General features: G+C 44.8%; 5 protein-coding genes across 5 annotated transcripts; all 5 read left to right on the forward strand.

Moving 5' to 3' along the window:
• Positions 1-783: 783 nt before the first annotated feature.
• BYT42DRAFT_568689 (uncharacterized protein) lies at positions 784-3814 on the forward strand. The gene is made up of 10 exons (XM_051568204.1): positions 784-1702; positions 1776-1845; positions 1909-1969; positions 2053-2493; positions 2583-2686; positions 2750-2856; positions 2920-3037; positions 3116-3605; positions 3666-3723; positions 3791-3814. The coding sequence occupies exons 1-8, from the start codon at positions 858-860 to the stop codon at positions 3428-3430; spliced, it is 2061 nt and encodes a 686-aa protein (XP_051423755.1). The 5' UTR covers positions 784-857; the 3' UTR covers positions 3431-3605; positions 3666-3723; positions 3791-3814.
• On the forward strand, positions 3789-5345 carry BYT42DRAFT_568690 (kinase-like domain-containing protein). Its single transcript, XM_051568205.1, has one exon. The coding sequence runs from the start codon at positions 3829-3831 to the stop codon at positions 5089-5091; it is 1263 nt and encodes a 420-aa protein (XP_051423756.1). The 5' UTR covers positions 3789-3828; the 3' UTR covers positions 5092-5345.
• Positions 5346-6364: 1019 nt separating this feature from the next.
• On the forward strand, positions 6365-8118 carry BYT42DRAFT_325860 (uncharacterized protein). Its single transcript, XM_051563037.1, has 4 exons — positions 6365-6420; positions 6503-7082; positions 7179-7763; positions 7852-8118. The coding sequence occupies exons 2-4, from the start codon at positions 6546-6548 to the stop codon at positions 8053-8055; spliced, it is 1326 nt and encodes a 441-aa protein (XP_051423757.1). The 5' UTR covers positions 6365-6420; positions 6503-6545; the 3' UTR covers positions 8056-8118.
• A 233-nt stretch (positions 8119-8351) lies between these two features.
• On the forward strand, positions 8352-9585 carry BYT42DRAFT_568699 (uncharacterized protein). Its single transcript, XM_051568206.1, has 3 exons — positions 8352-8532; positions 8634-9026; positions 9100-9585. The coding sequence occupies exons 1-3, from the start codon at positions 8440-8442 to the stop codon at positions 9418-9420; spliced, it is 807 nt and encodes a 268-aa protein (XP_051423758.1). The 5' UTR covers positions 8352-8439; the 3' UTR covers positions 9421-9585.
• Positions 9586-14744, forward strand: BYT42DRAFT_568700 (uncharacterized protein). The gene is made up of 8 exons (XM_051568207.1): positions 9586-9794; positions 9885-10310; positions 10383-10471; positions 10538-10789; positions 10864-11411; positions 11468-12162; positions 12226-14049; positions 14162-14744. Exons 1-8 carry the CDS (start codon positions 9707-9709, stop codon positions 14434-14436), a joined length of 4197 nt encoding a protein of 1398 aa, XP_051423759.1. The 5' UTR covers positions 9586-9706; the 3' UTR covers positions 14437-14744.
• The last annotated feature ends 244 nt before the right edge of the window (positions 14745-14988 follow it).

Here is a 14988-nt window from a genome sequence, read left to right on the forward strand (position 1 = left end):
AGAACTATCAGTAAAATAAAAATGAATGTGTAAACGCAACGAAGAAAGTATCAGAGCAAATCTTTCTAACGTTCCTTGGTCAGAAACTTTATTTCAATAACAAACCAGCTTATGGAGATTCTACTTGTATCATGTTTCTTTACCAGCTATCTAATCTGTTCAATAGGTACAGCGGAAATTATCTTTGATATTTGGTATTCGACCGATCTTATGGGTAGCTTGTCTAATCTTTACTCCTCGATAGTGACGATACTTCTCTCATAAACTCAGCCTATCATGGTCAATTGACACAATTTGCTTGAGGACACAAGTGGAAACAACCGTTGTGGCGCGGTTTTCTCGGCTTTTTCTACTCGCAGAGCCCTTTTTTGGCAATTACGACATCATTTTGCTCGAGGTTTGTACGACCCGTGTGCCTTGGCTGACCGCGGAAAATGGTTAATTTGGAAAAAGAATTCACAAATAGGCAAGTTCCCTTTTTTTACATCACTTATAACTGACCTTGGGGGGAGAGGCGCAATCATGAGCCCTCCGAAAACATGCCAGAGAACGCAGTGCTGTCGCTACATCCTTTGAATACGTCGATATGCATAAAATGACGGCAGCTTGGTCCTTTTGTAAGTGTGTCCACTTGTTATAAATGACATGAAAAAGGCAATCCACCAATGTTTGAGGTGTACCTGGTATTTGCCTAAAGCACATGACGGTCAAAGGTCAATGATCCGGTTTTCCGCAGGCAGAAAAAAAGATTTCGTGTCCCCGAAACTTTCAGGCTCAGAAAGTGTCTCCACGAGGGCTTTTTTTCTTTCGGACACTGTTTTTTAACACGGTTTTACTGGTTTCTCAGGTATTCGGCAATGTATCCTTACCCTAATCAACCACCACAGCAAAGTGGCGCGCAGCCTCCACATCCTCAAGGAGCTCAAGGATATCCGCCTCCACCTCCTTCCGGTAATTACGGTGGCGTGCCTACAGCCGAATTCGGTCAAATGAATTTAAGCGAATCTCAGCATCATCACCCCCACTTTCCTCATTTCCACGCTCCATCCTTCAGCAATCATTCACCATTCCATCGCCACAATGAACCTGTTGAAGTAGTATGTGGTCCACTTTTGCGTTACATCGATATCGACTATCGTTCCCGTACATGGCGCGGATCTTGTCTCGTGGTGTCCACCGAACGTCACACGCCCTCCATGCAAGTCAAGTTGCAATCCGCATCGGGTAGAACACAGACCATTCAAAGTCGTGGTGAGGAATTGGATACATTCCGTCATCAGTACCGTTTCTGGCGTTTTGAGTTGCGTCTACCTCTCATCAACGAATCACAGGTGGCCACTTACTCTTGCAGCGGTGTGCAAAAGGAATATTCATTCCATCTTCCGACTGTGGAGGAATCCATGCGTTTCATGTTCTATTCATGCAACGGGTTCTCGGACATCCCACAGGAGCTCAAGGATAAATTCGGAGAGAAAACCGCCCCACTTTGGCAAGATGTATTGGACCGACATGAAGTGATGCCTTTTCACGTGATGATCGGTGGTGGGGATCAGTTATATCAAGATCGGCTTATGAAGGAAGATTTTATGAAACCCTGGCGGGAAGAAAAGGATCCAAAAATTCGTATGGCAATGCAATTACCTGCTACCATGCGCGATGGCCTCGAACATTTCTATTTCTGGAATTACGTGCAAAATTTTGGGTAAGTTAAAAAGTGATGGGTGAAAAAAAGCGCTTTCGTCTTTGCCAATGGCGCTTCTCATTCTCTGTCATAGTTTCAAAGATAACCCCGTGGTAGCCTTTGCGTTTGCTTCCATTCCATCTGTCAATATGTGGGACGATCATGTAACTACATTGTTTATATGACCTCATCTTGCTTCAGCCGGCTGATAGAATCAACTATAATAGGATATTATCGACGGTTATGGATCTTATCCTGCAGAAATGCAGAGAGCTGACATGTTCCAAGGTATGTCCTTTTTTTATCTACATGACATCATGTTTTCTTGGCCTCGAATAGCACCAAGTGACAGTTGACTCCGTCTTTCACAGTACTATTTGCCAACGCTTGTCGATTCTATTATCTGTTCCAACAACATACCACGGTTGAACTAGCTCCTCGTCATGGCATGTTACGCGGAACCTTGCCGACCTGCAATAGCATTGTTACGACTTTGGGTCCCAGCATTGGTTTGGTTCAGTTGGATTGTCGCGGTGAACGCACCAAATTTGATGTGTGTCGACCAAAAACGTATGATGGTGTTTTTGAAGCCCTGTATAATCAAATGCCTCCCACAGTGAAACATTTACTGATAGCGACGGGTGTGCCGTTGATTTATCCTCGTTTGACTCTTTTCGAAAAGGCCATGGATGGTGCTGCCGGTTTCAATCTGGCCACATTGGTAGGCAAGACAGGAGCCTTGGGTGAAGTGATTAGTGGCCAATTGAACAAATGGAACGGTGATCCAGAATTGTTGGATGATATGAACGATCGTATGTCATCACCCCCCAAGAAATACTGATGTGATGTATTTAAAAATGACGAGTCATTCATTTGCGATTTTTTTTTTCTCTCTGTTTAGATTGGACCGCAGGAAACCACGAGGTGGAGCGCAAGAACTTCATCGAGCGATTGCAGCAATATGCACGTGACAGATCTATCCGTGTGTCATTCTTAGGAGGCGATGTAAGTGAAGGGCGTGGTCATTATCGAATAGAGCACCTTTAGCTGATGCAAGTCTGTTATCAGGTGCATTGTTGTGGTGCAGGCAAACTATACTCAAAGGACATGAAAGATAAGGAAGAAGGCGATCCCTTCCTGATGGTTCAAATCATTTCTAGTGCCATTGTGAATGTGTAAGTGGCTATTTCTGTCGGTCGGTCAACCACCCTGTTCCCGGCTAATCAATTCGTGTGTAGACCACCGCCTCAAGCCCTTCTTACTATTTTGAATCAGAATTCGTCCTTTGTCACCTTCAACGGCAACACAGAAGAGCGCATGTATAATTTGTTCAAACGATCTCCTAATGGCAACACCGTAAGTCGAAGCATGACCCTGGATATTATCTTCACTGATTGATCTAAATTTATATCTTCCTGAATGACGCGGTGATAGAGACAAAATAAGAAACTTATGGGTATGCGCAACTATTGCGCAGGCTATCTGGATGAGGAAACTGGCAAGATGAACTTTTGGATCCAAGCGGAAAAGGAAGTGGGAAAGAAAGGCACCATGGGCTACCTCGTGGACGTACCAAAGCTTCTCTTTGGTCAAGCCGGCTATCATTTGCATGTGCAACAAAAACCTCCTTTATCCTCATCGACATACTCATCTCTTCCACCTCCACCCCCGGCATCCGGTAATGCGCCAACTACAGGTGGTTTCGTTATGCCACCACGGCCCGAAGCCAATTATCCTTATCCGCAATAATGGGCCTGACAGCACGACAAAAAGGAAGGAAAAAGCAAATTGTTGTTGTTGTGAAAGGGAATCTAAAAAGAACCAAAATAGTATCATCAGTATATCTCGGAGAAACAAAATGGTCAGTAATCCGTACAATAAAATTCAATCAACGTATCCTGTCATCAGTTGTCGCGTGTGTGATGTAAGATGACTGTACCTGTCGAGGGTGTGTGTGTCGTGCACTAGTAACAAAAATAACAAGCAAGATAATTTGGACCACATGGGAAATTTCGCAACGCACTTAGCTAACCTGGGCAGTCGTATGAAAAAAATGCCATTCTATAAAATAGCGCCATAGCTTGGTTTTAATGCATTCTTCTTCTTTAGTTTGCTTCTTTTTTTATTTCCAGTGCCAATTGTATGATATGGCCTCTTTTTACCCACTCCGTTCTTTTGCCAACCACTTAATGTCTGGCACGAGAATAATGGAGTCGGCAACGAGCCGGTCTTCGATTCACCATGGCTCAAGCAAAACAAAAAGATCCCGGAAACCCGTCAAGCCCAATGTACGCACGGTCCTTGTCAAGACGACAACAAACGAATTCTCGGATATTTTAACCGCTACATTATCAGACAAGCAGTCAACCGATGTCGCTCCCAGCTTGCAATTACACACGCACGGCAAGAAAGATGCGGCATGCAACAGTCCCCGCTATATAGGACCAACGAATCAATCATTGCAGTTCGATACACTTGATTCTCAATTCCTTCAAACGTATAATCCAGGAGAGGAGATCGGCAAAGGAGGCTACGGATTCGTGATATCAGCAGTGCACCGCGTGACAGGGCAGCCAGTGGCTGTGAAGTTTATCAGAAAAGTCAAGATCCCATTGAATGCATGGGTACGAGATGCCGAACTAGGCCCGATCCCGATGGAAATCTTCATCTTGCGACGGATAAAGCATCCGCATATGGTCGGTTACATCGATTTCTTTGAGGATGCGCATTATTTTTATCTTGTCATGGAACTGCATGGAACCTCATGGCACGATTCCGGCCATATTCCTGATAAATCATTACTTCTGCCCATCGAGACTGGTGCTCAAAGTGCAAAAGTGGAGTCCCTTCCGGTCAGGCGGAAATCATCTGATCTATTCGAATGTATCGAGCTACACGGGCGATTCGACGAAGCGATAGCAAAGCATATATTTATTCAATTGATTCAATGCGTTTACCATCTTCGACAACACGGGTTTTACCATCGGGATATCAAGGACGAAAACATTGTCATTGACGAATCATTCAATGTCAAATTGATCGATTTCGGGTCAGCTATCCGTGTACCTTTAAAATCACAACGCAAATGCTGGCTCCATCATTTTCATGGCACGGTGACCTTTGCCGCTCCGGAAATTCTACGTGGCGCTATCTATGAACCGGAACCAGCCGAAGTGTGGTCATTGGGCGTCCTTCTACATACAATGCTTGAGGGTCAGATACCTTATCGAGATTCAAACCAAGTCCTGAGTGCGCGTCCTAAAATCTCGGCGGCCCCCATCTCCGACGCTTGTTCTGATCTCCTGGATGGTATGCTCAGGAAAAATCCTATCAGAAGATTGACGCTCGATCAGATAAGAAAACATGCGTGGCTTCGGTCGGACCCCTACTGTAAGGAACGTATCGCCTAAAAAACCGGAAGCCAATAATCATTACATACATTTGCTCTGGCGATGTATCCCACTTTCTGCAAAAAGTCAAGTTGAATTAGGCATAAGAATTTTAGCTCACACCAAATGCTGTATTCGGTAACGCATATAGCTTGTTTCCAGTTTACATGTCAAAAACATCACCGAGTGCTCACCGAGTGTTTTTTATAAATTAAAAATGCCAGAAGCTGATGAAGCTTTGTTATTGTCTTGTTTCGATCAACCATAATTAAAAGACGTTATGCAGAATCAATGTAAACGTAAATCTGTGCCTTTTATTATCAAAAGCCGGCCTTGATGGGTTCTCAAAACATTAGATTATCTACACCTTGACTTTATATTTCGATATCACATATTTTGACCGTATAAAACAACTTAATGGCAGTAGTCTTTTTCGTATGATTATGTCGTCCGTATGATTTCCTGACATTAGCTCAAAGACGAACATATCTTCAAGGCTATTTATCCAACTCATGAGAGTTTGCTGTTGCAGAGTTTCTACGGAGGGAATAACAGATGTTTCGTCGGATTGTGCTAGTGGCTTAGTTTTAGCACTCGATTTGAATGCGCGTGATACATTTACTCTCCGACGGACCATCGAAAAACTTGGAGCGAAGGATGAAGGGAGATGATCCCACTCCAGGTTCTTCCACATAACCTTTTTATATTTAGCTTCTTTCCATACTCAAGTCATCCACGTAACCTTTTCGCAATACTCTACTGGTATACTCTCCTTTTCCTGTCTTTATTTCACTTCTTTTTTTTGTTTGTGCGTTTGTTTATCTTTTGAAGAAATCTGCTTCCTTTCATGTTATTTCCCATTGTCAGCATCGGATTAGAAGCTTCTGATTCAGAGGCTTTGAATGATTTCTTGTGGCTGTATAGCTAATACATGATGGAATGACAGCTTTTATTTTCTTTTGTTTCTTTTCTGTTTTTACTAAACCTTTTCTCCTCATGACGTGAGCCATTTCTCTAAACCCTTTTACTCTCACAGAAATCATCACATCGCCTTTCCCTTTCATCCCACATCACATTCCCGTACCCGCATCAGAAGCTTTCTCACAGTACGCTTGCTTATCTACCTGCACCCACCACTCAAATCCGTACTCATTCATCCATCACCAAAATAACTTGTACGTAATCTACCATTGATTTCCGTATTTTCTTATCTTTGCAATACCCGTTTTGCCTTTTTTGCCTTACCATTGACCAATGTTTCCTTGATTTGAATTTGCATTTCATTTTCTTGTCTTTCCCCATATTTATTCAGCTGTTAAGAAGATAGCCAACGCGGACATTACAAAACAGGTAAACCCGTCCCGAACCCATCAATGATCATCAAAAGATTAAATGTATCACTTTAACACTCACATCCCATGCTGGACGTTAGACAAACCACATCCATCAAACGTACATAGAACACATCATTTAACATGTCGGACGCAGATATTATTGGTTCTCCCATTGATCGTTCCAAGCGTCCTCGCCGCGAAGAGGAGGATTGGGATTCGGATTATGAAGATGCACAAGACGATCGTCATCCTAAACGACAAGCGGTGCCGGATCCGGAAACCAAAGCACCTCATTTCATTGGTGCCACCATCGATGGTTCGGATGAAGATAACCGAAATGCACGATATAAACGCGGCGATGGTACAGCCGGTTTGCAGGATTCAGATGTCGAAGACGAATTACAGATTGTGCTAGACGACGAGTCTCAACCGTCTAAAGCAGCTTCCGCTACCGTTACAGTGGCAGCTCCTGCCGAATTGGTGGACGATAATGCCAACAAAATTGCCATTCGCTCACTTGTGAGCACCAAGGACGCGGGAATCATCATTGGACGAGGAGGAAAAAATGTCGGTGACATCCGTGAACGATCCACAGCTAAGGTCACTATTTCCGATATCGTCCAAGGTGCCGTAGAACGTATACTGACCGTCACTGGTCGTCCCGATGCTATTGCCAAGGTATGTAGTTCCGTTTCTTTTTTTGGGGGAGAGGGTCGTCATCCTCTGTTATGTTTATGCAAGTGCGCATGACGCCTTACTCTTTTTTGTGTACAGGCATATGCTTTGGTGGGTCAAAAGATCTTGTCAGAGACACCACTTAATGAGGCGGGAGACTCCGAACCCGAAAAGGTGACCATTCGGTTGATCATTCCTGACAGCCGTATGGGAACCCTCATTGGACGAGGGGGAAGCATGATCAGAGCCATCAAAGAACAAAGCGGTGTCAATGCTAAAGCTTCCGAAGAGGCATTACCGATTTCCACTGAGCGACTTATCTATTTAACCGGTTCCCCTGAAGGTATTCAAGTAGCTGTGAAGAAGATTAGCGAAGTATTGCTGGAACACAACGATACTCGTTTACCCCCACACCATGTTCCTTACGCTCCGCAGTCTCAAGCCATGCCGACACGAGGATTTCATCCCATGGGACGTGCTGCCGCGTCCGCCATGGGTTATGGTATGATGGGAATGGGCGCCATGCCGATGAATGGGGCCGCGGCACAGTTCTACTACCCCCAACAAGGTGCAGCAGGTTACGGTGGCATGCCAGTCAATCCTCGACAAGCTGGTTACGGTATGGGCGGCATGAGCGGCGTGGTCGGTAGTCATGCCCAACAAATTTTTATCCCCAACGAAATGGTAAGCTTTTCGTTGTCTTGCTATCCTTTACATCCATTTCGCTGACACTTAAATTCCGTTTTATCTTATTTTCTGCTTCACTGTTTAGGTTGGTTGTATTATTGGCAAACGAGGTAGCAAGATCAACGAAATTCGACAAATGAGCGGCAGTCATATCAAAATCGCCGATCCTCAGGGCGACAACAACGAGCGTCTTGTCACCATTACAGGCACACCTGAAAGCAACCAAATGGCATTGTACATGCTGTACGCTCGACTCGAAAGCGAGAAGAGCCGAGTTAACATGCGTTAGATGTCTCTCTTTGTATTCTCCTGTAGGTGATTGCTCTCTTGTATTTTTCATGGATCAGCACTCTGAATCCATTTCAAGACCCTCCTAGAAGTTGGATCAAGTGGTTTTTTTTTTTTTTTTACCTGGTTACAAAAACTTAAAAACAATAAATGTTCGTTTCACTGTTCTCACACCGATTTCCCTCATCGAAACATTGAAAGCGTTTCTACTTTCAAAGATGAAAAAACGTATACCCATTATAATACCGTTGCCATCATTGCCATCTTGAGACTCTGCTGTTGCTTTTTCGTCGAGCGAATTTGACGCTCCGCAAGTGCCATAGTCTGTGCACTTGTGACTTTTAAGGCTACAGGACAAGACACCGACGATATTCATCTCTTATCCATGACATTCAGCCAATTCCATGGACTTCGATTACTATTGACACTCCTCATCTTACCATGGTCAGTCGTCAGTTATCCCAGTACACCTGGAACTGTAAGTGTCGTCATGACAAAACCAAAACGAGGCACAAAATGTCGAAACGCTGAGATCAGTGGATCAGGAGAACGTTAAAGCTTATAATCGGGGTGTTGTAGTGTGATATTGAGACCATGAGCGTCTTGGGCCATGGTCCGTCCAAATCAACCTGTGCTGACTGCTACCAAGTGCATGTGTTTCCCAAGGAGATCGTGGACCTGACCCCGATTACCATCAGTATCACTGGTCCAGAACCTTATCAAGGCCTGTTGTTGCAAGTCAAGAATGAAAATAATCAAACGATAGGTGAATTTATCGACTTTGATGAAAGTTTGTTTGGCCCTGTTTCCTGTGACGATGACGACGGTAGCTACAGTGACGACGAGATCGTGGCGGTACTTGGACAGATGGACCCCCGACTAAAATCATGGCCTACCACCGCCAAGTGGCGCTTCCGACCTTCCAATGCCCTTCTTTCATCCTCCATGCTACGCGTCCAGGGCATGGTTGTGGTAAGTCGTTGGCTATTTGTTTATTATCGCAAAAGTACCGAATGATTTTGTTTATTTATTCGACGATCCACAGTTGGATTACGAGAATTTTCATATACTCCCCGAAACTGCATTTCATCTAAAACTCCATGGAAAATCGATGTTTCCATCCACCAGCATACCCGCATCCACTATCGAACTACCACCTTTACCATCTTCGCAAGCGATATCAGTACCGTCTCAAGTGGCACAACCGATGCCTCATGTGGAACCTTCTCCGTGGGTCCCTACACATGAAGAAGCGAGCAGTCATTCTCTGTTCATGAAGGTGCTTATCGTTATCTTGAGTATGTACTTTATCATGGCCTTGTTGCATCGCTATTGGCAGAAACGAAAACGTCATAATAGTGAGTGAATTTGACGTGAGCTTTCAAAAAAGTTCCATGTGGCTTTTTGGGGGGCCCGTGCAATCATTTGCTTATTGATCCAAATTAAAAACCATCGGTGTGAGGCTTTTTGGGTCACCGTCTCTTTTTTTTTTATTTTCTGTTTGCGTTTCTCCTAAAATAATCAATCTTTTTTCTTTCCTTTTTTCTTTACTTTTTGTTGATATTTTGTCAGTGTCGTAAAAAAGGCTTTCAATTTTGAAGTGGCACTTTTTGATTTCTTTCTTCTCTCTTTTTATTCTTGCACAAAAGAATATGGAACGATCGTTCAAGATTGTCTTTACACTGTTAGTGGGACTGTCTTTATTTTGGTCTGTGGAGGCGCTACCACGGTTCCACACTGGTAAAATAATTTCAAAAAGAACCATTTTACTTAAGAATATCCGGTTTAAAACGTTTTTATTTTTTTCGTTTATTTGTATATGCAAATCAGTGAATGGTCGTTATTACAACGGAACAACATGTCCTGCTGTAACCAAGTACAACGTTCGATGTCCTGTGCTCTGTGTCACCAATACGAGTGATTGTCCTACCGCCGTCGGACCTCAATCATGCCCGACCGGCCAATCTTTATGCGGCGACGGTTCGTGTCGCGGTGATTGTCATGGTGTCGTCAATATCTGTAGCTGTCCGTCTCAGCCCGGCATCGTGTTGCAGGCTTGCAGAGCATCGCAAGTGGTTGATATTCCCCATTATGATACTTCCAATGCCAATACACAAACCTACCAAGCCTGCGCAGCGGCCTTGAACGTGCCCACCGGATATCCCACTTGGGCCGATATTCAACCCGCAGCCTCATCGAAATTCAGCGTATGGAATGTATGCGCGCCTCCGGCCGGTATCAATTTCCCAACAAAAGGTAAAACATGGCGTAAAAAAGAAACTACGATAAATTAATGTGCAAGGATGGGGATACTCACATGGTATGTAGCCCCCTTCATGATCAGCTTCTTCGCCATGTACTTCCCTTTTTTCATTTTTCTGGGGTTGTGGACCTTGTATAAACGTTACCGGGAAAAGGTAAACCTGCTTTGTAATTCCTTTCACAAAGTGATTTTTATAATCCTAATCGCACGAAAATTTCAGCCTTTTGATCACCAAAGCAGTGAACTCATCGATCCTGTCGAACTTTTGGACGTGGATCCATCTGCCAAGGAAAAAGAAAAAGTAACTGAAACGGCGGAGAGTGAGGTCTCAGAAGAAGATTTATCAGAAACACTCGTTTTGAAAGGCTACTGTAATGACTGGTTTGGAAATCTCATGGTTTCGTACCTTACACTGGCTTCCATTGGCTGGACCATATTTTTGCTTGTGATCAGTTTGGATTATTACGGTTATGTAAGTAGTGTATTTCCTTTTGTCTTTAAAAAGACCAACATTTTATTTGATAATAATGCGTGGCAATTGGATAGGTCAATGGAATCCCTTATGGACTGTTCTACGATTCTTACGATCTGTCCAGTAAAGCGTTCTGCTTGATATGGTTTCTTTCTACCGCTTGGTATCTTGTACTGAACCTGCTGCGGTCGAAACTGCGAAATTTCTTTCGAATTCGACATTCCCTGGATGTGGCAACGGTCGTGCAGATCGAAAAACCACGCCAAGTCTTGCATATGCTGAATGCTGGCGGCTCAGATGCATCTCCTGCTTTGCAACGATTGCAATCGATCGAATCGGCTATACGACGTCATCTCAAATTTGACATGTTTATTGTTACCTCGCCTGTCCATCGTACGACCTTGAAACATCGCTACTTCGAATTCCAAAGCACACGTTACATGTTCAATACAAGGTTGTGTACCTTTGAACCTTCCTCCATTGACTTGGGCACCGACCCGGCCCATTTGCTGAAAATGCAAGCCGGTTTATCCATGGAAACTGCCAACGAACGCATGGAAATGCTTGGTCCGAATTTTATTGCCGTCCAAGTCCCTCATTTTGTGCAAGCCCTCTGGGAAGAGTAAGTGCCATACCTATGCATGAGCCTCAGATTTTTTCTTCCTTACAATCCTTTAGGTTGACTGGATTCTTCTACATATACCAAATCATGATCTTGTGGTGTTACTTTTATCTGGCTTACTGGCAAATTGGTGTTTCGGATACGGGCGTCATTTTACTTGCGGCCATTATCAAGGTCATTGTGCGTTTGCGATCCGAGTATCGTATCAAAGCCATGGCCGAACACGTGGACACTTGTACAGTTTTGCGCGATGGGGAATGGATTGAGGAATCAACCGCGGAATTGGTCCCTGGGGACGTATTCAAAGCCTTGTCGGGCCAAGTGGTTCCTGCCGACGCGGTAGTCTTGCGAGGTGATATTGTCGTGGATGAAAGTTCGTTGACGGGCGAACCTTTGCCGATTCGTAAATTCCCGCTGCGTGATGATGGCCAGCCATATGATCGTCAGGTGGCTGGTAAAATCCAAAGTTTATTTGCAGGCACCACGATCAAACAGGCTTCCTCTTCGGCGGTGGCGCTGGTCTTGGAAACGCGTACCAACACGGACAAAGGCCAACTTGTGCAAAAGATTTTGTATCCTCAACCTGTTTCCTTCATTTTCCACGAGCAACTGAAACTCGTTTTCTGCATTCTCTTGTGCTATGCATTATTCCTCTTGGGCATCGGCTCATGGTGGCTCGGTGGCACCGGCATGACGGCATGGTTCTATGGTACCATTTGCGCCGCTCAAGTCATGAATCCTTTACTTCCCGGTAAATTAATCACAGAGTACTCAGTTTGATTCCTGCGGTCACTTATTAACTTTTTTTTTGTAGCTATCTTGGTGGTCGGACAATCGGTCGCTGCTGGCCGGCTGAAGCGCAAAGGCATTTTCTGTGTGGATCTTTCACGTATTTTGATGGCCGGCAAAGTGCAAGTGTTTTGTTTTGACAAGACAGGCACGCTGACACGAGAAGGGCTGGAATACTACGGTGCTTACCCGGCTGAACAAGCCCAGTTTGGTGATTTCAAGGCGGACTACCAAGCACTGCAAACCGAGAATCCGACCGACCATGTGCTCCAACTAGGGATTGCTTCATGTCATTCCGTCACTACGCTTGGCAGCGAATACATCGGTAACCCGGTCGATATTGTCATGTTTCAAGCCACTCAAGCGACCTTGGGCAATACCGAAAATGACGACATTATCCGCCTCGCCATCGAAAAGCCGGGTCAAATGTCCAACGAAGTCCAAGTCATCCAACGCTTCGAGTTCCAGCACGCCCGGGCTTCAATGTCCGTCGCTATCCTCGATCGTGCCACCGGTCACGTCCATGTGTTTTGCAAAGGCTCTTTTGAACGTATTCAGGAACTGTCACGACCCGATTCGATTCCCTCGGACTTTTCCCAACGCACCTCCCATTTGGCCCGTGAAGGCTGTTACGTTCTGGCCATGGCGCACCGCGATTTGGGACGCGATGTCGATATTGATGCGGTGAAGAATTGGACGCGTGATCAATTGGAATCCCACCTGTCGTTTGTCGGTCTCGTTCTTTTCAAGAATCTGTTAAAGCCCGATACTGCAGATGCTATCCGCCAATTGAAAGAAGGAGATACACGAACTGTCATGATTACCGGTGACAACGCTTTGACCGGTGTATTTATTGGTCAAGCGTGTGGATTGGTCCCTTCTCAAGCCAGAGTGGCGGTAGGCGATGTGATCGACCATGACAAAGACCACATTGTCTGGGTGGATGCCGAGACCAATAAGCCCGTGGATATTGACAAATCGCTGGCCGATCCAAACACATCGTTGGAACTTGCCGTGACTGGTAGAGCATTTCGATTGTTGGTGGCCCAGGAACGGATGCGAGATTACCTGTTCTGCACTCGCATTTTTGCGCGAATGACACCCGTGGATAAAATGGCATGTGTGGAACTTTTCATGGAACGGGCCATTACCGCCATGTGCGGTGATGGAGGCAACGATTGTGGTGCGTTGCGATCAGCGCACGTTGGTATTGCCATGTCGGAAGCCGAAGCGTCGGTAGTCAGTCCGTTCAGTACCCCGAAACGGTCCGTGCAATCCTGCGTGGATCTTCTTATTGAAGGCCGCGCGGCTCTAGCAACGTCGTTTGCAAGTTACAAATATCTGATCATGTATGGTGAGACCATGGCAACGGTGAAATTCCTCACGTTTTATTATACAATGTCCTTTTCGCAATGGAACTTTATTCTCGTGGATGCATTTATCACGGTGTTCTGCGCCATTGCGGTGACACAAGCGGGGGCTGCCAGCAAATTATCGTACCATCGTCCTACCGCCCAGATTCTTGGCCCTGAAGTTCTGCTTTCGGTGGTCGGCCAACTGTTTATCAATATCTGGTTTCTTGTAGGCGCTTACATTTGGCTTTACACCCGCGACGATTTCTTCCGCTGCCATGAATGGGATGCACGTGCCACGGACGCTTCGAAATGGTGGTTGCTGGGCGACAGTTTCGAAGCCGATGTATTGACTTTTATTTCACTGTATCAATTTGTCAATGCCGCTCTCATTTTCAACTACGGCTATACGTTTCGAAAGCGGTGGTATCACAATTACATGTTGATATTCTTTTGGTCGCTGTTTGTGGCCATTGTGAGTTTCTGGGAATTGGCCGGTAAGTTCCTCGCAGACGGAAGTTCAAAAATGGAAATAACCGGTTTCTTATTTTTACTAACCACGCGATAAAAAAAAAAAAATTATTCTGTCGTGGGTGACTGCATATTTAGATCCTAATGCATTCGGATGTCTTGTACGGTTGAATTGCGGCAACCCGGATGTCCTGGTATCGCTTGGTTATCCACGGCCCGATTTTTACATTGAACCCTACAACAATCCATTGGGCCACAATGTACTACCCAAACCGTTCAGATATCAATTGTGGGCTTATTCCATTGGTAACATGATCGCTACGAACGCCTGGGAATTATTGGTAATTTTGGGCCCCGTACGAAGTTGGCTGCGACGAAGATATCCCCTTCAAAGACTCAAGATCAGAAACTAATGCACAACCCAACCCTGGGCCTGGACGACCGATAAAAATCAAAAGGTTTCATTATGCTTTTGATCTGCATTGCGATAAACTTCCATCGAAAAACAATTTTTTTTTATTATCGCCCACATCCCGATGTTTCTCTTTTTCTTTTGTTTCCATCGCGATCGGCCCACTGATATCAAAGTTGTACGTTTGGCTTTCTTTCATCACTTTGTTGTTTTTGAAAAATATTGCATGATACGAAAAAAAAAAGAAAATTCAAATCATTCTATTCTTGTAAAATAAAAAAATTCTCTATGTACTGTTACTCACAACAACCTGTTTGTTCTGTTTGTCTGACCCACCAGTGACTCTGGGATTCTTCCAATGTTGGAACGTGGCTTCATTTCGGAGTATCAATTATCATCTGCCCTGTTATCGCTGGCCATCTACGGTGGCATGATTCGAGGTTTGCAGCCACTTTACCGTTTTCTCTCAAGAAAAATTAACACGGTATTCAGCGCATATATCGGTGCAATAACCAGTCCGAGAAGACCTTTGATTATGCACGCCGATGTGGTT

This window comes from Radiomyces spectabilis, assembly GCF_025331425.1.
Source record: "Radiomyces spectabilis strain NRRL 2753 chromosome Unknown BYT42scaffold_6, whole genome shotgun sequence".
Classification (NCBI taxonomy): domain Eukaryota; kingdom Fungi; phylum Mucoromycota; class Mucoromycetes; order Mucorales; family Radiomycetaceae; genus Radiomyces; species Radiomyces spectabilis.

Coding starts and splice junctions, on each gene's coding strand:
- BYT42DRAFT_568689 (XM_051568204.1), top strand. CDS start 858: ATGTATCCTTACCCTAATCAACCACCACAGCAAAGTGGCGCGCAGCCT. Junction 1,703..1,775: donor AATTACGTGCAAAATTTTGG/GTAAGTTAAAAA, acceptor TCTCTGTCATAG/TTTCAAAGATAACCCCGTGG. Junction 1,970..2,052: donor GAGAGCTGACATGTTCCAAG/GTATGTCCTTTT, acceptor CGTCTTTCACAG/TACTATTTGCCAACGCTTGT.
- BYT42DRAFT_568690 (XM_051568205.1), top strand. CDS start 3,829: ATGGCCTCTTTTTACCCACTCCGTTCTTTTGCCAACCACTTAATGTCT.
- BYT42DRAFT_325860 (XM_051563037.1), top strand. CDS start 6,546: ATGTCGGACGCAGATATTATTGGTTCTCCCATTGATCGTTCCAAGCGT. Junction 7,083..7,178: donor GTCCCGATGCTATTGCCAAG/GTATGTAGTTCC, acceptor TTTTGTGTACAG/GCATATGCTTTGGTGGGTCA. Junction 7,764..7,851: donor TTTTTATCCCCAACGAAATG/GTAAGCTTTTCG, acceptor TTCACTGTTTAG/GTTGGTTGTATTATTGGCAA.
- BYT42DRAFT_568699 (XM_051568206.1), top strand. CDS start 8,440: ATGACATTCAGCCAATTCCATGGACTTCGATTACTATTGACACTCCTC. Junction 8,533..8,633: donor ATCCCAGTACACCTGGAACT/GTAAGTGTCGTC, acceptor GGGGTGTTGTAG/TGTGATATTGAGACCATGAG. Junction 9,027..9,099: donor GCGTCCAGGGCATGGTTGTG/GTAAGTCGTTGG, acceptor GACGATCCACAG/TTGGATTACGAGAATTTTCA.
- BYT42DRAFT_568700 (XM_051568207.1), top strand. CDS start 9,707: ATGGAACGATCGTTCAAGATTGTCTTTACACTGTTAGTGGGACTGTCT. Junction 9,795..9,884: donor GCTACCACGGTTCCACACTG/GTAAAATAATTT, acceptor TATGCAAATCAG/TGAATGGTCGTTATTACAAC. Junction 10,311..10,382: donor TATCAATTTCCCAACAAAAG/GTAAAACATGGC, acceptor CATGGTATGTAG/CCCCCTTCATGATCAGCTTC.